We start from the raw sequence: 21510 nt of genomic DNA, 5'->3' as shown, positions 1-21510 counted from the left end.
CAGTTTGGGAGCCTTTTCCAGTGTCTCAGGTCAAATCCTGTGTTTAATTCTGAACTTTGGCTTCCAGGCCCAAAGTTCTGAGAGTTCCCTGCATTTCAGATTCCAACACAAAACCATTCCTGATGAATTCAGGTGATGAGGAGCGCAAATGCTGCAAACAAAATGGAATTCACAGGAAAATTCTTAGTGGCCATTAGATTTCAGCAGAGCTGGACTCAAGAAAACACTCAGAAACAAAACTTATTTACTCCTTTAAATGAATACAATTAATTACATTTGCAAGAAACAAAATAACTCGCTGCAAGCTTGGTGGGATTAGACCAGAGGTAGCTTTAATGCTGCTTCAGGTAAAAACATTTGGAGAAGGATTTAAAATCAGCAATTTCAACTAGAACAGTCTTAAAGGATTTTAAATTCAGCAATTTCAACTAGAACAGTCTGAATGGATTTTAAATTCAGCAATTTCAACTAGAACAGTCTGAAAGGATTTTAAATTCAACAATTTTAACTCGAAGTCTTAAAGGATTTTAAATTCAGCAATGTCAACTAGAAATTAGTCTTAAAGGATTTAAATTCAGCAATTTCAACTAGAACAGTCTGAAAGGATTTTAAGTTCAGCAATTTCAATGAGAACAGTCTTAAAGGATTTTAAATTCAGTAATTTAAACTAGAACAGTCTGAAAGGATTTTAAATTCAGCAATTTCAACTAGAACAGTCTGAATGGATTTTAAATTCAGCAAATTCAACTAGAACAGTCTGAATGGATTTTAAATTCAGCAAATTCAACTAGAACAGTCTCAAACGCGTGTAAACAAGGTCCAGCACCTCGGTGGTGTCTTCTGAACGTGCTTGGTGAGAAGTTCCTCCTGCTGCTTCCTCTCAGCACTTTTATTCTCTTTACCAAGTCATTCCTTTAATTCTTTTGAAAGGACTTCATTCTCCGGATGAGGAAACCCGGACAGAACGCATGGATCTGACAGGAAAATGGAAGTGTGGATCCAGCTGATCCTGTGCTCTCTGTGCTGCTTCCCAATCTTCACCTGGTGGCTGCCAGGCCATCCACAAGATGAATTTTTGTCTTAAAAATAACCTTACACTGAAGGCCCTTCCAGTTCAAGAAGACCAGTTAATTAAAAAAATAATAATGTGTAAAGAACCAGAAAAAAAGCAACAGTCTAAAAAATAAATATGTGGAAATCAAGGGAAATAAGGAGAGAAGAGCCTGTTAAGTCTAAAAACAATCAGGACAGACACACAAAAAGTTTGTTCAAGTGGTGCAAGAAATGAGGAGAAGGAGCAGTTTATACAGAAAAAAAAAATTAAAGTCTTTGGTAGCAATGAATTCTTCCAATTTTTACAGTACTTGTATTCTAAAAATAATTCTCTATTATCCATGTAAGTATATTTTATAATTTATTCCCTACTGTAGTTTATTACCAAAACATAGAAAAGCCCAAGAGAAAAACTCAGAAAGAGAAATGGAAAAAAAAATCTCAGAAAGAGAAATGAAAAAATCTCAGAAAGAGACGGAAAAAAATGTCAGAAATAATCTGAATAGTGTTCAGTCTAGAGCCCCTTTCTGTGCCTGGAGTTCTGCTCACATAATCCCAAATTTTCCAGCCAGGAAGGTGCTTTTGCCCTGGGCTGAGGCATTTTTGGCTGGGGCGGGCGTGTCCAGGGTGGAGTAGCGGATCTGGAACCCCCCTGCAGTCACCGAGGCATCCGTCAGGAACTTCAGCGTCATCACGTTCCCTGCGCAGGAAAAATCAGATTTTATGGGCTTGGGTGGCAGAAAAATGGGGGATTTCACATGGATTTGGGGGAGTTTTTGTTTTCACATCTATTTTGGGTTTTAAGTTTTTTCAGAAATATTGTGGAGGGGGGGTTATTTTTCTTTATTTAATTAATTAATTTTAGTTTTTTACCATTTTTAAAAATTTAATTAATTTCAGGGTTTTTTTTCCAGATATATTTTGAGTATTTAATTTTTGTCACATATATTTTGGGTTTTAGGTTTTTTTCAGTTCCCACAAAGAGTGCAAATAATTTACCTGTGCTAATGATATCATCTGGCAACTCATCTCCACAAAACCTGGAAAAAAAGGAAATGCTGATGATTAAAGTATGTAATATACTATAGTATGAATCATATATAGTATACACTATAGTATATATAATATATATAATGTGTAACATGCTATAGTACGTGGTATATAGAGTATATAGTATACTATAGTATATATGTCATATAATATATAACATATAGTATAGATAATATATAGTATACTATATATTATTGTATAATTAATAATAATATAGTAATAATAATAACATAATACCATTTATATAGTATTATTAATTATTGCATATTGTAATATATAGTATATCTTATAATATATACTATATATACAGTATATATATTATACCATATATAATATAGTATATATTACAATATATAGTAGATTATAATATTTATTATTTTATTCTTACATCATTATATTATTATATGTTATTAATAATAATATAGTAATAACAATATAATGCTATTAATATAGTATTAATAATTATTGTATATTATAATATTTAGTATATATAGTATACAGTATATATATATATAGCATATTATAATGTACTATATATTATAATATACTGTATATTTTATATATATAATTTATATACTATAGTATACAATATACTATGTACTTTATACCATATATATAATAGACAATATGTAATACATTATATACTATATATATTATATAGTATATGTTATATATCATATATATATATATATATTACATATTATATATTACATATTATATATTATATATTTTATGTTATATGTTATATGTTATATATTATATGGTATGTGGCATGTTATATATTTTACATTTATCACATCAAATGTGCTTTACCTGCCCACAAATCCGTTGACGTCATCGTAGCTGTCGTAGACCTCCAGGAAGTCAGCCAGGCAGGCAGTGTCATCCTCCACATCGAACTCCAGGAACTGCAGGTGGATCCTCTGCCCGTACCTGACCCGGATGTGCCAGTAGCACACCTGCTCGTTCTCGTACTCGTTCGGGTAGCCTGGCGACTTGAAAACGTGTTTGGAATCCGTGAAGACTCCACCACACTCTTTTCCTAAGGGGGAGGTAAAAGCAGGGAGAGTTGGAGTTTTAATTCTGGCTGTGGTTTGAATCTTCAGGCACTTGGAGCTGGAGATCTGCAGGGAATCACACAGGGACATCCAGAGTGACAAAGCTTCTTGTGGACAGGCTTAGCAGCTGCTCTGCAGGCCAAACAACTGAGTTAGCAGCAGAAGAAATTGATAAAATATGAATTTATCCACAGCAAGGAAGAAAGCAAGGCCATTAGCATGGAAAAACATAAAATAGACACATAAGGGATATTTGCAGCCTTAGTGAGCAGCATTTGTGCCTTAAAAATTTGTTATAAATTCCTGCCAATTAATTGTTGACATTAATTTTGTACCAATAAAACACAATAAGTTATTGCTTTGTCGAGCTATTTTGATGTAACTAATGACTTGGTGTATCCTATCCCCATCTGTCAGAGGTGGGGCAGTTCTCTTCTGTTCATTGGGCAGTTTTCTTTATCTCTTCCACACCAATCCTCCCTCCAGGAGATCTCTTCTATTCATGGGCCATTAATTATTAATTATCTTCTGTCCATGGCCACTGAGTGTCCCTGCATGGCTGATAAAATTCCATCATCCCATTGGGAGATGCTCCGCCCAGGGGAGGAACCAAGCATTCCTACCTGCATACAATCTGAGGTTTGGGACACCACAGCAGCCTTGCGCACTGCATTCCCAGAGCAGCCTCCCTGCATTGCCAAGGAGGGTTTCTGCGCATTCCCAGAGGAGCAGCTTTCTGCTGCCCTGCATTGCCAGAGGAGCAGCTTTCTGCTGCCCTGCATTGCCAGAGGAGCAGTTTCTCCCCTGCATTGCCAGGAGATCCCAGAGGAGCAGCTTTCTGCTCCCTGCATTGCCAGAGGAGCTTGCCCTGCACTCCCAGAAGCAGCTCTGCCCTGCCCACTGCAGAGACTCCCCTGCATGCAGGAGCAGCTCCTGCCTGCATCAGAGGAGCAGCTTGCCCGCCCAGACGCAGAGGGCCGCCATCTGCAGCAGCCCTGGAGCGCAGAGGAAAACTCCCCCCTTGTGCAGGATCCCTGCTCCAGCAGCAGCACAGCTGGCACTGCAGAGGGCTGAGCCCCCATGGGATGGGGCTGTGCCACCCCCTGACACACAGGGAATCAAGGGCATGGTCTGACTCTGGTAATGGTTTGTTTTCTTTTTTGTACTACTGTATTTGTATTTTTACTTTTCCTATTAAAGAACTGTTATCCCTATTCCCATATCTTTGCCCAAGAACCCTTTAATTTCAAAATTATAATAATTCAGAGAGAGGGGGTTTACATTTTCCATTTCAGGGGAGACTCCTGCCTTCCTTAGCAGACACCTGGCTTTTCAAACCAAGACACCCAGATTGTGGAAGGAGATATTTTGGAAGCAAGAAGCGTGATCCAAACCTCACTGAATTCACAGGAAAAGCTTTCATTGCCTTCAGTGTATTTGGGGCCAGAGCTGTGTTTTATGTGAGAGGCATTTGGGATTTCTGGCTCTCTCAAGCTTTACAGCTGTACTTGCAAGTTACACTGACACTCACATTCATCCTTTCTTCTTCAAAACCCCCTTGCAAGCGTGTCTCAAACAAAAACCAGCTCGTGATCACAGACCTGCTGTTGTACTCCTGCTGTTCCTGCTGCTCCACATTCCCGTTGGGATAAAACCTCTCCTGCTTTGATCCAGTGGCCATTTGGACTTTGCCAGATCCCTGCCAGTGGGGCTGACCAAAGTGGGAATTCCTGCCTGAATTTAGGATTTATCCCAGTTTAGAGCTGGGGAGAGGGAGGTGCTGTGCCAGGGGATTCAGGGCACAGGAATTAGGAGCAATAAAATGGATTATTCCCATTAACCCCCTGAGTTTGTACATTATCCACTAGCCCAGAACTTCCCAGCTCAGCTCCGCTCCAGCACCTGGAGAGCTCAGGGACTGCAACACAAGAAAGACCTGGAGCTGCTGGAGAGAGTCCAGAGGAGCCAGGAGCTGTTCCAGGGCTGGAGCCCCTCTGGGGCCAGGCTGGGAGAGCTGGGAATGTTCCCCTGGAGAAGGGAAGGCTCCAGGCAGAGCTCAGAGCCCCTGGCAGGGCCTGAAGGGCTCCAGGAGAGCTGCAGAGGGACTGGGGACAAGGGATGGAGGGACAGGAGCCAGGGAATGGCTCCCACTGCCAGAGGGCAGGGATGGATGGGACATTGGGAATTGGGAATTCCTGGCTGGGCTGGAATTCCCAGAGCAGCTGGGGCTGTCCCTGGATCCCTGGCAGTGCCCAAGGCCAGGCTGGAGCAGCCTGGGATGGTGGGAGGTGTCCCTGCCATGGCAGGGGGTGGCACTGGATGGGCTTTAATGTCCTTCCAACCCAGCCCATTCCATCATTCCATGATCACTGCTAGGTGGGATGAGCACTTCACTTCCACAAGTTCCTCTTGCCCTCTTTGGCCTCCTGGAGCAGAGCACAGGCTCAGTTCTGTCAGGGATTTGTCCCTGTCCCCCCAGCTGCTCGTGTCCCACCTGCAAACAGCCCAGCCAGGCTCCACAGCCCCTGGACACCAATCCCTGCGGGGCTGCAGGCTCGTGGCTCCGCACTTTTGGCAGCTCTGGTTTCCTTTGGAGCCCTGACCAAACTGGACAGCAATTCCCTGTGGCCCAGAGCAGACAGAGGAGCGGTCCCACGCCGAAATTCCGAGGGCAGGAGCGTCCCTGCAGCTCTGTGTGGAACATCTGGCAGGGCCCCCACCCCACGGAGCTATTTGATGAACATAAACAAGCCCCAGCCCTGGGAGCACAAACAAAATGTGCACAGCTGTGCAGACGTCACGGCCCAGCTTGAGCCCGGCTCTGCCAGGCCGGGGACCAGCAGCAGGGCCAGGCTGAGCTTTGCTGCCCTGCCTGGTGCCACCTCTGCCTGTCCCCTGCTGGCTGAAGGGACACCAAGCCACCAGTGCTCACGGGGATGTGGCAGTCACCTGCAGAGCACTGTGCAGGGAATGCTCTGCTGGGGCTCTTGTCAGTCCTGTTGGAACTCTGATCTGCCCTGCAGATCCACTTCTCCTCCTCTAATTACACACAGAGCAATGCTGGTGGGAGCTTCTCTCAGAGAATCTCAGAGTGACAGGATGGTTTGGATGGAAAGGGACATTAAAACTCATCCCATCCCACCCCTGCCATGGCAGGGACATCTCCCACTGTGCCAGGCTGCTCCAAGCCTCAGTGTCCAGCCTGGCCTGGGACACGTCCAGGGATCATGGGGCACCCTGTGCCAGGGCCTGCCCACCCTCCCAGGGAACAATTCCTCCCAGTTCCCCCCTAGGACAATCCTCCTAAGAATGCCAGTCCCAGGCAGGGCATTCATTTTCAGAGCTGTTCCATCTCAGACCAAAAAAAAAAGAAGTTTTAACCTTAAATTTACCCTGTTGCAGGCAGAATACCTCAGATTATGGGCAGAAAACCTTCAGATTGTTCAGATAAATTTTGGGCTAAATGCAAAAGAGGACAAAGGAGGGGGAAAGAGGACAGAAGAGGACAAAAGGACAGCCCCATGGTTGCTCAATCCTCCTAAGAATGCCAGTCCCAGGCAGGGCATTCATTTTCGGAGCTGTTCCATCTCAGACCAAAAAAAAAAGAAGTTTTAACCTTAAATTTACCCTGTTGCAGGCAGAATACCTCAGATTATAGGTAGAAAGCCCTTCGATTATTCAGGTAAATTTTGGGCTAAATGCAAAAGAGGACAAAGGAGGGGGAAAAGAGGACAGAAGAGGACAGAAGGACAGCCCTGTGGTTGCTGCTCACCGTTGGGGTTGTAGCAGTAGGCGTCCCACCTCTCGCTCCTGTTGAGGCGAATCCCATAATCAACAATCCCAGTCTTGCCAAAGCCACAGTTGGCTCCAGCTTTTACTATGGGATAGCCAACTCTGCCCTTGGCCATCCAGCCAGCAGCACACACGTGGAAACCTGCAGCAGAGGAGGCAGAAAATGGTCAGAACTGGGCTGCTCTTATTGCACCAAGTCTTACTCAATGGCCTGGGTGTGATTGGCCTGATGGAAATTGAGCTACAGGGGAGAACAGGACATTGAGAGGATAATTTTAAACGCAGAGGGTAAAATTGAATTGTGTTCTCCACAATGTGATTACTGGTTCTTCATCTGAAGCCCCAAATCAAATGCAGATGGACTGCACAGTCAGGTTTAAGTGCTCTACCAGCACTTGTAATCAAATTAGCCGTTGGATGAGTTTTCCAAGAGTGTTCTCTGTTTCCCTTTTGAAGTCAGACAAATTTACTCAATCCCATCTCAAGGGTTCTCAGCATTAAGTTCTAAAAATAAATACAATACTACAGATGGCTAAAATCCCCAAGCATTTGCTTAAAACACTTTCAATTTAAATTTAAATACCTGAAATGCCTCGGGGATTTCTTGCCAAACAAAAAAAGATCCCCTTAATGCATTTTGTGGCTGAGAACTTAACACCAATAGCCAAAGAATGCAATGTTGTAGAGACCCATCCAATGTTTTCATGGAGAGGAGCTGGAACATATTTGTGGCATCGTAGGGCTCAGAGCTCCTCAGAAGAAACAAAAGTACCCTTTTCACATGTGCTGCTGCTGGGAGCCAGCTTCTGACTCAACAGCAGAGTGAAAAAATGTCTGGAGTGGAGGATATTTTCCATTGTTTTCCCAGCGCTCTGAATGAACGAAGAACTTCTTAGGAATCAGCTGGAAATGCAGGGGAGCCCTCACTCAGCTCCACTTTTCGCTCCAAGCACAGAAATCATTCCCTTGCAGACAAAATATCTTGATGGAAATAAAAGTGGTTGGAGCAGATCCAGAGGAGGTCAGGGAGATGCTCCCAGGGCTGGAGCCAGGCTGGGAGAGTGGGAATGTTCCCCTGGAGAAGGGAAGGCTCCAGGGAGAGCTCAGAGAGGGCCAGGAGAGCTGCAGAGGGACTGGGGACAAGGGATGGAGGGACAGGAGCCAGGGAATGGCTCCCAATGCCAGAGGGCAGGGATGGATGGGACATTGGGAATTGGGAATTCCTGGCTGGGAGGGTGGGGACACCCTGGCACTCCTCCTGCTCCTTACCAAAACCCCACGGAGTTTCCAAAGAGCCCCAGAGCTCGGGACAGAAATGACAACACCCACCCAGCCCCCTCAGAAGGAGCCCCGTGAGGAGCCCTATGTTTTCCAGACCTATTTTCCGAGCTGCCTCCAGCTGCTGCAGCGTGGCCAGGTGTCCTCCCTCGTACTCGCACACGGCCCTGGCCTCGGCGAAGGTCAGCCGGTACTTGCCGGAGCGCGCCTCGCGGTGGTACACGCCGGCCGCCCGCTCTGCAGGGACAGGGACACAGTGTCAGCTCCCACCCGTGCCACACACCCACACAACCACACAATCACACAGAATCACACAGAATCACAGAATCACAGACTCACAGAATCACAGAATAATGAGGTTGGAAGAGACCTCTAGGATCGAGTCCAACCTGTGCCCTAACATCTCAACTGTAGCACCAAGCGCCATGTCCAGTCTTTTTTCAACACATCCAGAGATGGTGATTCTACCAGCTCCCTGGGAAGAGCATTCCAGTGCTGTAACAGACTCCATGGAGCTTGCCAGAGCTCCATGGAGGATTGAGGCTTAACAGCAGGAACTGCTGAGTCATGATGAGACAGCAAAATAAGCTCCTGTCTTCTACCCCTCACCCCACAGCTTATCTCTGTAACCCCATAGGCCACTTTTCCCTGACCCTTACTATTGGACAAGTTCGGATCCCCCTGTACCCTATAAAAAGTGCATTTGGTAGAAGAAGAGCTGTTGCTGGAACCCTTCACAGACCCCTCAATAAACCATCACTGTGGAACCACCAGGACCTCTCCTTCTCCTCCCTCACATCTGCTTCTGCCCCAGCCAAGGGCGCCCTAGCGAGCAAGCAAAGAGCTGAAATCCTGGGAGAGTTGATGATCACTAAAGAGCTGAAATCCTGGGAGAGCTGATGATCACTAAAGAGCTGAAATCCTGGGAGAATTGATGATCACCAAAGAGCTGAAATCCTGGGAGAATTGATGATCACCAAAGAGCTGAAATCCTGGGAGAGCTGATGATCACCAAAGAGCTGAAATGCTGGGAGAGCTGATGATCACCAAAGAGCTGAAATCCTGGGAGAATTGATGATCACCAAAGAGCTGAAATCCTGGGAGAATTGATGATCACCAAAGAGCTGAAATCCTGGGAGAGCTGATGATCACTAAAGAGCTGAAATCCTGGGAGAATTGATGATCACCAAAGAGCTGAAATCCTGGGAGAACTGATGATCACTAAAGAGCTGAAATCCTGGGAGAGTTGATGATCACTAAAGAGCTGAAATCCTGGGAGAATTGATGATCACTAAAGAGCTGAAATCCTGGGAGAGATGAGAATCACTAAAGAGCTGAAATCCTGGGAGAGCTGATGATCACCAAAGAGCTGAAATCCTGGGAGAGCTGATGATCACCAAAGAGCTGAAATCCTGGGAGAACTGATGATCACTAAAGAGCTGAAATCCTGGGAGAGCTGATGATCACCAAAGAGCTGAAATCACTGAGCTTGCTAAGGGTAGCCACGGCTGCGAGCTGACTGGGGATTCGGGCACTCTGTCTCCCAGAGGGACTGAGTTATCCAGTTTGGCCTCCATTGCTCGAGGATAAGCCCAATCTGAAGATCTGGGTCTTATCACAGTACTTTATTATTCTTTCAGTGAAAAATTTCTTCCTAATATCCACATCGCTATAGAGCGCGACACAGCGCAAAGCACCAAGACTCCATCAGAAGGGTGCAAGAGAGATTTGTTACAGCAACATGTTGCTTTTATAGTTTTTCAAGATATTTACATTTACTCAACAGACACATTCACTGCCCACTGGTTACAAGAAAGAAACAAAGCTCTCAGTGAGTGACCAAGGAGCCACGTCATTCTGTGAGCCAGCTGGAGTCTGTATCTCTTAACTTTCTCTCCTTCATCACCTCTCCATGGTGACAGCCTTGGTGTCTTCCTCAGGAGAGATACGGGGCTTTCCTTATCATCAGGAGGCCTTTGCTGGCTCACAAGAACAGCACAGAATGCCTTTCCTACAATCCAACCTGTACCTTCCCTGCTGTAGCTGGAGACTGTGTCCTCTGGTTCTGTCAGAGACTGACCCCACCTGTCTGCACCCTCCCTTCAGGGAGTTGTAGAGAGCAATAAGGTCACCTCTAAGCCTCCTCTTCTCCAGGCTAAACAGCCCCAGCTCCTTCAAATGTTCCTCACAAGGCTTGTGTTCCAAGCCCCTCACCAGCCTTGTTGCCCTGCTCTGGATGCGCTCAATATTTTCTGAAAAAAAATATTTTCTGATATTTCCTGAAAAATCCCTTTGCCCAGGATTTTCTCCTGGGAAGCTGAGAAGCCTCAGAGAGGAATGAAAACAATAATTATCTGATTGCTGCTCCTGTGGTTTGCTGCTTTGGAATGTGGCTTGGACATTGCTTACCAACAGGTGAATGTTTGATTGGTTCCATGTGAAAAGACCAATCAAAGCCAGCTGTGAGTGACTCTCTGAGGAGTCACAGGGTTTTTTATTATTCATTCTTTTCTGCCTTCTGATGTATCCTTTCTCTTTAGTAGAGTTTTAGTGTAGCAATATAATATAATATAATATAATATAATATAATATAATATAATATAATATAATATAATATAATATAATATAATATAATATAATATAATATAATATAATATAATATAATATAATATAATATAATATAATATAATATAATATATCAGCCTTCTGAGAACTTTACTACGATGTCTAAGCTTAATCAACAACAGAAATAAAAACCACATCTTTATAACAAAGTTACTTTAACACGATACACATAAAATCCATTTCAATATTTGCAAAAAGCCAATATTTTAATATTTTAAAGACAATATTTTAATTTCACCTCTATCTGTAACACAGGTGAGTAGGAAATGTTCACCTGTGCCACAGAGGAAGCATCAGGAAAGCTCAGACCTGCCAACCCCACAGGGGTGGATGTGTGTGACCTAAAGGGATGGATGTGTGTGATGCCTTAGGACTTTAGCTTTTACATTTTTCATGTCTTTGTAATCCTGCAGTTCTTTAGTGTAGAACTCCAAACTCCATGTCCAGTGTCAGCTGCTGTTCTCCCATTTTGTCGGACAAAAAATTCCTCTCCAGGCCTGGCAATCAAGGACACCTCACTGCCTCAGGCCCTGAGAGATGGAAACAAAAGGAAATTGGGAGGAGCAAACCAGGGGTAAATGACTTCATTACCTGGAGCTGGAATTGGGAGATTAAACCCCAGTATGCAAATGGACCAAACTTATAAAAGTGTGAAACCTGTGACCAGTTGTCCATTTTGAGTGTATTTATGTCCATTTTTTGTTTGCCTTAAATGTACCTGAAGGCCCTTCAATAAATAAACTGCTTTTTATTGCCTTAATTCTGTCTGGCCTCTGTCATTATCGGACACGCAAGAATGCAAGCACACCACGGTTCTCCAGGTGAAGGAAGAAACAGGAAGTTTATTCTCTGATTCCAACATTTATAGTTTTCCAAAAGTGACAGCAGATTGGAGGGTGATAGGCACACCTCTCCAATGACACTGGTCAAACCAACAGCCCATCAACTTTCTCCTCCTCCATAAAAGAAGACAAAACAATCAGTTATTTACAGAAAGTGTCTGGAAAAGTTCACCACAAGAATGTCCATATCAGAAGGCCTAGAAAATCTTAAAAAACCAGGGTGACAGGCCTCTGCTTTTAGGTAGCCCAAAAAGGGATGTGTGTGACCCCCAGAGGGATGTGTGTGACACCCAAAGGGATGTGTGACACCCAAAGTTAAGATTTAGGGTGGAAGAAGTTTAGGCCAGAGCCAGTCAGTGCTTGGAGAGTTTGTGAAGAACAGAAAATCAACAAGAGCTGGGGAGGGATGCTCCAGGGGCAGAGGTTTGGGGAGAGTTTGGAGTCAGCACCCCCAGCCCTGTGTGTCCTCTCTGGCTCAGGGGAATCCTCCTGGATCCCTCTCACAGCATCCTTCTGGCTGGGACTCCCAGAGCCTCTGCAAGATGAATCAGAGCTTTGTTTTGACTCTCCAGAGAAGTGAAATCACAGCTACTTGGATAGAGGAGAGGCAGGAATTAAAGGGGGGAAAATGTCAAATAAAAATATCTGAGCGTGTGTCACAGAGGGCAGGACCAGAACAATTGCTGGCTGACATTTCTGCTGCACGGAAAATTAAAGCAATTTCTTCATTATTTTTTTTACTTTGCCGTGGCAATCCCGAGACAAAACAGCTTTCCAAGGAAACCTAGAAACTGCCAGTGCTGCTACAAGTTTTACAATCTTTGCATGTTGAGCTTGTCTGGTGCCATATGTATGGAAATCTGTCTCAGCAGCAATCTGCATATCTCATCCGAGGGGTTTTTTGTTTAGGTCTCACTTATATTTAGCAGAATCTGAGAGGAATGGCTGTTTGCAGCTCTGCCCAGCCAACGTGGCTGAGGAAAGATGGAAAGCAGCATTTTTACAGTAGTTATTGGCAGTATAAAAATAAAGAATCTATTTTCTAGAGACACACTTGGGGTTGGTGCTTTGGGCTGGGTTAGGGGAGGTTTTTAAAAAGCCTCTGAATTGTGGTTGGGAATGGTGAGAGCCCTTAATAGACACAGGGTGATATTTGCCAGGGTGGGTTTTGTGCCCAAATAAATAAATTATATTGCTGATAGCAGTCTGAGGAGAGGGAGAGCCTCCTTCTGCAGCGTCCCTGGGAACATCACTGCCATGGGATAACAGCTCCTCCATGGAAAAATCTTCCTGAAGGAGCCTAACAACTCACAGCTGGGAGATTGTGGCATGTTCTGGTGCAAAAACTCCTTTTTAATTAAGAATTTATTCATGGGAATTCATTCATGAAGCCTGATTTTTAAATAATCTGTGAAAGGGAGTAACATCCTCAACTAAAGATGGATCTTGGCCTGGATAATTCAATTTTACACAACATGGAGCCAAGGAGCTCCAATTCTTGAGGCTCAGAAGATGCCTTGGGAAGGTGAGGAACCACTGTTCCCATGCCTCCACCAGAATCCAAAGATGATTCGGGATGATCCCATAAATGTGCCTGCTACAGCTTTTTGAATATTTTTTGGGATTGGCCAAACATCCACTGGCACACCAATCAAAGAGGTGGAAAATGGTTTTTTGGGGGCTGTGTTGGACAAACATTTGGTATCTAAACCTGCAGCATTAGCCAGAGTCACCCAAACATTTGGTTTAGGTTGGCAAACTGGCAAATCTGCACGGCTAAGAGCAAGCAAAGCAAAAAAGCAGAAGCATAACTTTTGATTTATTCACAGGAAGTATTACTTTTCAGTCACTCAGCAGTCTGTCACGGCTGAGCCCATGAGAAATCAAGATAAATCAGCTCAGTGTGCGTGTGCAGCGTTGGGAATGTTGGGTTGGGAATCAGGGCTGGGGAATCCCTGAGTCCCCCAGGAGCCAGCTCAGTGCTGGGCCTGCCTGCAGGCTCTGCAAATATTTCTGTTTTTAAGTTGCTATTTACAGGTGCAGATGATAAAAAAAGCTGATATTTTCCTCGATGTGTAAATTATGTTTTTACTCTTTCTTGTTGGATTATGCCCTTTTCTGACTCAGAGGCATTTTAGAAACTTTTATTCTGTTTTTAGTCTCATGAGAAGGGTGAGACAACACAGATGTTATAACTCACGTTATTATAATTACAAGCTAACTATTTTTTAATTACAATACACTATAAGCATAATTTAATTTTCTATAAATCCATTTCCCACATTTCTCAGATGACAATTTAAAAAGTTGGGATGATTTTTTTCCCATATTTGCTGTGTTTATCAGAGCTGGGGAAGGATCTGGAGAAGGCAGCAAGAAATGGTCCTGGAAACGTCTGAGGCACAGAAAATGGTGTTGGTTTTCTTAGAGAATTCAACATATCTGTCATTTTAAAGCACAGTGTGAGGGACAAGGACTGGGGACAGAAGTTCTGAAGAATTTCAGAAAGTTTAATTTTCTTTTTTAAACTTCTTAAAGTTTTAAATTTCGCAAGACTTTGTTCTTAGTTCTGAGCATGAGAAACATCAATAATTGGCCTGGAAGCCTGGAATGCCAATTATTGATCCTTGCAGAACCCAGGGAAGGGGATTGGAAACCACTGATTGTATTCCTTGAGTTCTCAGAGCTGCCACTAAAATGTCACCATTTTTAGTTGGGTTTTTTTTTTCACCTGGCAGTGTTATTTTCACATCTTATCACTTTAAAGGTATCTCCCCACACTTATTGCTGGATTGTCACTATGGACAGGCAGCAGGTTTTCCAGAATATTGCTGTTGGCTGCTGAGAATTTCAGATTTTCTGTGCTGGGAATTTCAGACTTTCTGTGCTGCCAGGAGAACACTGCACTGACCTGAGGCCGTGGAGAATCGTCCAGAATGGAATGGTGGAACTGGGATTGTGGGTGTGGAGTTTGGGTAGAAGTGTGTGACATCACAGGGTGGGAAACTCAGAGTTTAAGGGTTTAGAATATAGTAATATATAGAGAGCAAGATGGAGGATTTAGGGCAGAGGCTGCTCCTTCTTCACCTTCTTCTTCACAGGTTTGGGTGGTTTTGTGTAATTGGATAAAAAAGTCCCCATTGCAGGACATGAGTTAGGTTATTGGGTTAAATTGGAAATAATTGAGGTGTCATTTATTAATTGGACAGTTTATCCTTGAAAGGCCTTGTAGAGAGAGATGGGACTCCATTTTTAGTGTGTCAGAGTGAAGTGCTGCAGAACTCAGGGTTTGTGGGACTGTGACAGAGATAAGAACTGATAAACACCTGAGTCCCAACAAGAAATACCATCTCACACATTTAATCCTGACCTTGGCAGAAAAAAAGAAGCAAAAGAATGAACATATTGCTGGGGAGATCAGCCCTTCACAGTCTGCAAGGCTGAAAGCAGCAGCAGCTCCACCCTATGAGGAGCAGCCAGCCTCCATCCCTTTTATTCCCCTGCAACATGGCAAAACAGCCTTGGGAAAACAGACCACACACACGTCCTGCCCCAGCTCTGGGCGTCCCAGTTGGTGACACTGACAGAAAATCCTGATTAACTGATGGGATCTTGTATTCCCCCCTCCCTCCTTAATTCTACTGTGCAGGGAGATAAACTCAGCATCAACCACAGAGCTGGGTCAGAGCAGGGTTCACTCCTCATTTCCATATTTATGGCTCTGGATGTGCTTCCATACCCGCACTGACAGGAATTGCTGTTTATAGAGGTGAGCTCTGAGGATGAACCTGCAGGAAATGTTGATTTTTTCTGGCAAGCACAAGCACGTGCCACAGGGCCACGGGTCCCAGTTCCCAAAGTGCCTCCTTGGAGCCCAGGGACAGCAGGGTGCTGCCAGGACAGTGACCCTCAGCTCACCCACAGCAGCAGGAGGGGGTGAAGTGCAGCCAGCCTCTGCTGCACAAACACAGGCAGCACGAAATTTGGCCAATAAAGGACCTGAAATATGCATGAGACCCGTGCTAAATGCTAAATAAAGAGGAGTATTTAACTTTTAAGCAGAGGCTGGCCACGTAGAGCTCCTGGCAGGGGCCTCTGCTGCTCAGAGAGCTTCACCAAATGGGGCTGGTGCAGCTCCTAAACCCCCCTGAGACAGGGAGTGGGAATGGGAAAGGAATTGGAATTGTGAACAGAGGGCAGCAGCTGGCCTGGAAAACCCCACAGTGCTGAGAACTGGCACTGGGATGAGCCCAGGAGCAAATCTGGGCAAGGCTGTGCCAACCCCCCATAGCTGGCAATAAACCCCTGCTCACAACGGGCTGGTGCCAAAAAGGAGCAGCACCAAAATTCCAGGGGCACCAGGAACACATCCCCAGGGAGGTGACAGGGGCAGCTCTGCCTGAGGAGCAAGAGAGGTTTGGGGACAAGGAAAAAGGTGAAAGGTAAAAGGTGAAAGGTAAAAGGTGAAAGGTAAAAGGAGCGTTTCCATAGTGACAGCAGTTCAAGATTTTGATATATAGATATAAATATAAATAAATAGTATATATCTAATCGAATCTAATATATAATTTATATTATACAATAGATGATATACAATATATGATATAATATATAATTTATAATTTATCCATTAAGATATATATATAAATAAATAAATCTATTAATATATAAATATACATATATATATACATATATATATATATACACACACACACATATATATTATATATGCTAAGGGTTTGTGGAGGAAAAAGATAAAACGTAAATTTTCCTCAATTTTGGGTTTGGTTCTTTATCAGAAAAGGAGAAAAGCAAAGCTCAGACATCACTGTGCATCCCCAGCTTTCATTCCACTGATACTTGAGCACAGGGAGGCTGAGGGTGGAGTGACTTCCTTTGCTATTCAAGTTATTTTATTTTAAATGCAAAGAAGCATGAACTGGATGGCTGTGAATTTGCCAATTTTATCTTCATTTATATACAGAGTCACTGAATTCCATTGGTGATTGAATTAACTGCACTCTGAGGTTCATTTCAGTAATGTTATTGCTGCACTTACACAAGATGGTGCATTTCTATTTTGGTTTGTTTACTTAGCAAAAGCCATCAGGTTTTTTACCCCCTGGTTTATTTTTATTTACTCTCCTGCTAAATGCTTGGAGGTGTAGCCAAACAGAATTTTATGATGCATTCCAATTAGCACACAGTTGCTCCATTTTAAAGCATGTAAAAAGATTTGCCTTCAGTTCATGAAACTGCTCAAATGATGGCTGTTATCCCAAATTTCTGACCAGCAGAGGTGGAGCCTGGAGCTGCCAGGCTGCTCTTTCCTGGAGCCCTCCCCACCTGAGCAGCCTCAGGAACTGTGGGGCACAACAGGCAGGGCCCGAGCTCTGGGGGAAAGAGGAGCCATTAAAAGAGCAGGTTTCTTATCTCCTCCACAATCACTCCTCCCTCTGGGGGACATCTGCTGATAACAGCCACTGAATGTCACTGCATGGCTGATAAGAACTGCAGCATCCCACTGGGAGATGTGAGCCCAGAGGGAGGAGCCAAGCATTCCTACCCGGATATAATCTGGAGATTCTGGAACACCAGCCAAGCATTCCTACCCAGATATAATCTGGAGATTCTGGAACACCAGCCAAGCATTCCTACCGGTTATCTTGGAGATTCTGGAACACCAGCCAAGCATTCCTACCCAGATATAATCTGGAGATTCTGGAACACCAGCCAAGCATTCCTGCCTGGATATAATCTGGAGATTCTGGAACACCAGCCAAGCATTCCTACCCGTATAATTGGAGATTTGGAACACCAGCATCCCTACCCAGATATAATCTGGAGATTCTGGAACACCAGCCAAGCATTCCTGCCTGGATATAATCTGGAGATTCTGGAACACCAGCCAAGCATTCCTACCCGGATATAATCTGGAGATTCTGGAACACCAGCCAAGCATTCCTACTTGGATATAATCTGGAGATTCTGGAACACCAGCCAAGCATTCCTACTTGGATATAATCTGGAGATTCTGGAACACCAGCCAAGCATTCCTGCCTGGATATAATCTGGAGATTCTGGAACACCAGCCAAGCATTCCTACCCGGATATAATCTGCAGATTCTGGAACACCAGCCAAGCGTTCCTACCCAGATATAATCTGGAGATTCTGGAACACCAGCCAAGCATTCCTACTTGGATATAATCTGGAGATTCTGGAACACCAGCCAAGCATTCCTACCCGGATATAATCTGGAGATTCTGGAACACCAGCCAAGCATTCCTACTTGGATATAATCTGGAGATTCTGGAACACCAGCCAAGCATTCCTGCCTGGATATAATCTGGAGATTCTGGAACACCAGCCAAGCATTCCTACCCGATATAATCTGCAGATTCTGGAACACCAGCCAAGCGTTCCTACCCAGATATAATCTGGAGATTCTGGAACACCAGCCAAGCATTCCTACTTGGATATAATCTGGAGATTCTGGAACACCAGCCAAGCATTCCTACCCGGATATAATCTGGAGATTCTGGAACACCAGCACGGCTTCTGCACTGGATTGCCCAGAGGAACAGCAGCTGCCTCTTCTTCCACTGGATCTCCAGAGGCAGAGACTGCACCTTTCTCCAGGATCCCTGCTCCAGCAGAACCACCCCTGACACCGCAGGAGGGCTGAGCCACAATTCCAGTGGGACTGCTGCCAGCACCCTGACCCACAGGGTGTCAGGTTGGGTTCTGACTCTGGCAGTGTTGGTTTCGTTTACTAAATGAAATGAACCTCAGAGTGCAGCTAATTCAATCACCAATGGAATTCAGTGACTCTGTATATAAATGAAGATAAAATTGGCAAATTCACAGCCATCCAGTTCATGCTTCTTTGCATTTAAAATAAAATAACTTGAATAGCAAAGGAAGTCACCCCACCCTCAGCCTCCCTGTGCTTGAGCATCAGTGGAATGAAAGCTGGGGATGCACAGTGACATCTGAGCTTTGCTTTTCTCCTCTTCTGATAAAGAACCAAACCCAAAATTGAGGAAAATTTCTGTTTTACCTTTTTCCTCCACAAACTCTTAGCATATATATAATAGAATAGAATAGAATAGAATATATATATTTAATATATATTATTGTTTATTTTATCCTTTTATTTTCTTCCCTATTAAAGAACTTATTTGCTATTTCTTAATAACTTATAATTTATATTAGTTATATATAAGTTATATATATTATATATAACTTATATATATTATATATAACTTATATAACTTATATACATATAAGTTATATAACCATATGTTTTTATATATATATATATATATATACACACACACATAAAACTTATATAACTATATATAAATTATTGTTATTTCCTGCTCCCATATTTTTTGCCTGAGAGCCCCTTAATTTAAAATTTATAGAAATTCAGGGGGAGGGGTTTTACATTCTCCATTTCAGGGGAGGCTCCTGCCTGCCTTAGCAGGCACCTGTCTTTCCAAACCAAAAGAGCAGCCAAATGGTAAAAGATCCTTTCTGTGCCTCGTTTTTGCTCCTGGGGCTTTGCAGGCTCCTTGGAGAGGGGCTGGAGCCACGTGATGGTGGCTCATGAGACACCTGAGCACGGCCAGCTCCAGGGATTCCTGGAAATCCTCAGGGAAATCCACAGCATTCTGTGGGGATGGGGGATTTGGAAGCATTTGACTGGAAAACAGAAAGGCACTCAGTGCATGCCTTGATTTTGGCATCCTCTGGCAGGCTCCAGGCTGAGTTAGCTCTCTGCTGTAATGGATAATTACAACGAGCTATAAAAGAGCCCTTGGAGCTCTGGAGACCCTCTGGAGGTACCAGAAACCTTCCCACAGCATTTTTGTCATGCCCTTTTGAAACCTTCCCCGAACGACGTGAACAGCCCAAACATCCCCGTTTCTGCACTTTTCCAGAGAGCCAGGAAATGTTATCACTGTTATTTCCAAATCATTTAGTTTCACATGCAGGACCCCAGGCATGGGAAGTATGTTCATGCAGAAAGTAATTCATTCCTTTGGCAAATGTTTCTTTTCAGGCTCCTTTTCCCTCAAAACAAAGCCACTGTTATTTAATGAATGCAGTTTTCACTTTACCTCCCGCTGCAGGAAAATACATTCAGATGAAATGTTCTATAATTACCTTTTAAAATAAATAAATAGCTTTTCCTGCAGGAAAATACATTCAGATGAAATATTTTATAATTACTTTTTAAAAATAAATAAATAAATAAATAAATAAATACTTTTCTTGCAGTTCAGTGAAAATGTACAAATAGTAAGCTTGTAAAAAGTGACAGTTGCTATTCAGACAAAGCGATTTCAGTGCAGATAAATATTGGTATCAATGCACAGCTGAGTTTTGTGCTGCTGGGCGCTCATCCTTGCCCTGCTGGGCAAACCCAGGCTGGGTGATGGGGGGTGATTTCTTACCTAGCCAGATGGAGTTGTGCAGCACGCCATCCCTGAAGCCCCAGGCTGCAGCCCGGTCCCAGAGCAGGGCAGAGAGGAGCAGCAGTGCGAGCATCTCGGGCTGGCGGTGTCCTGGCTGCGCCTCTGCAGGCTGCTCTGCACTGCCCCAGCCTCCTGCAACATCTGCGAGCCAGAGCTTAAATACAGAGCTCGGCTCTGAGGTCACGGGGCTGCTCCAATTGTGCTGCTGCGCTTCTTACCCAACCTCTGTGGTGGCTGCAGTGACTCACGGCTGGCTCTGCTCCTTCCCAGCCTGGCCAAGAATCCGTCCCATCCCATCGCATCCCGTCCCAGCTGTCCCTCAGTGCTGCAGCACACACAGACACTGCCCCAGCCAAGCTCTGCTCCTTCCTCAGCACTCGCTGCCTTCAAATGCCACACAATGAAACCAGAGCCAGCCTATTCTGCTGGGAGTGCTCCAGTCACACATTTACAGCGGCCACGGGATCCCACACTCCCCCTCATCCTTATTTCAACATTCTCTCCTTCAGGAGATCCCACACGTTCCCCCTCATCCCCATTGAAACATTCTGTCCCTCAAGGGATCCCACACACTCCTGATCCCCATTTCAACATTCTCTCCTTCAGGAGATCCCATGCCCCCCCTCATCCCCATTTCAACATTCTCTCCTTCAGGAGATCCCACACACTCCCCTCATCCTTATTTCAACATTCTCTCCTTCAGGAGATCCCACACTCCCCCTCATCCTCATTTCAACATTCTCTCCTTCAGGAGATCCCACACACTCCCCCTCATCCTTATTTCAACATTCTCTCCTTCAGGAAACTCATCCCTCATTTCAACATTCCCTCCTTCAGGAGATCCCACACACTCCCCCTCATCCTCATTTCAACATTCCCTCCTTCAGGAGATCCCACACACTCCCCCTCATCCCCATTGAAACATTCTGTCCTTCAGGAGATCCCACACACTCCTGATCCCCATTTCAACATTCTCTCATTCAGGAGATCCCATGCATTCCCTCTCATCCCCATTTCAACTTTCCTCTTCAGTCTCATTCAACATTCTCTCCTTCAAGGGATCCCACACACCCCCCCTCATCCTCATTTCAACATTGCCTCCTTCAAGGGATCCCACACATTCCCTCTAATCACCATTTATTTCAACATTCTCCCCTTCAGGATATCCCACACATTCCCTCCCATCCCCAATGAAACATTCCCTCATTCAAGGGATCCCACACTCCCCCTCATCCCCAATTAAACATTCTCTTCTTCAAAGGATCCCACACACTCCCTCTGATCCTCATTTAATCCCATACCCTCCTGAAACACCCTTGGGACCCCAA

At 44.4% G+C, this 21510-nt stretch overlaps 1 protein-coding gene across 1 annotated transcript; it reads right to left on the bottom strand.

The window, feature by feature from the left end:
• Positions 1 to 310: 310 nt before the first annotated feature.
• On the bottom strand, positions 311 to 20429 carry TNFAIP6 (TNF alpha induced protein 6). The gene is made up of 6 exons (XM_030952404.1): positions 20162 to 20429; positions 8331 to 8468; positions 6934 to 7095; positions 2917 to 3145; positions 2053 to 2093; positions 311 to 1753 (listed from the first exon to the last, which is right to left on the bottom strand). Exons 1-6 carry the CDS (start codon positions 20253 to 20255, stop codon positions 1599 to 1601), a joined length of 819 nt encoding a protein of 272 aa, XP_030808264.1. The 5' UTR covers positions 20256 to 20429; the 3' UTR covers positions 311 to 1598.
• Between the last annotated feature and the right edge of the window lie 1081 nt (positions 20430 to 21510).

Source organism: Camarhynchus parvulus, chromosome 7, assembly GCF_901933205.1.
Source record: "Camarhynchus parvulus chromosome 7, STF_HiC, whole genome shotgun sequence".
Taxonomy (NCBI): domain Eukaryota; kingdom Metazoa; phylum Chordata; class Aves; order Passeriformes; family Thraupidae; genus Camarhynchus; species Camarhynchus parvulus.
The sequence above is the reverse complement of the archived record's forward strand: the minus strand, read 5'-3'. Positions and strand labels throughout refer to the sequence as shown.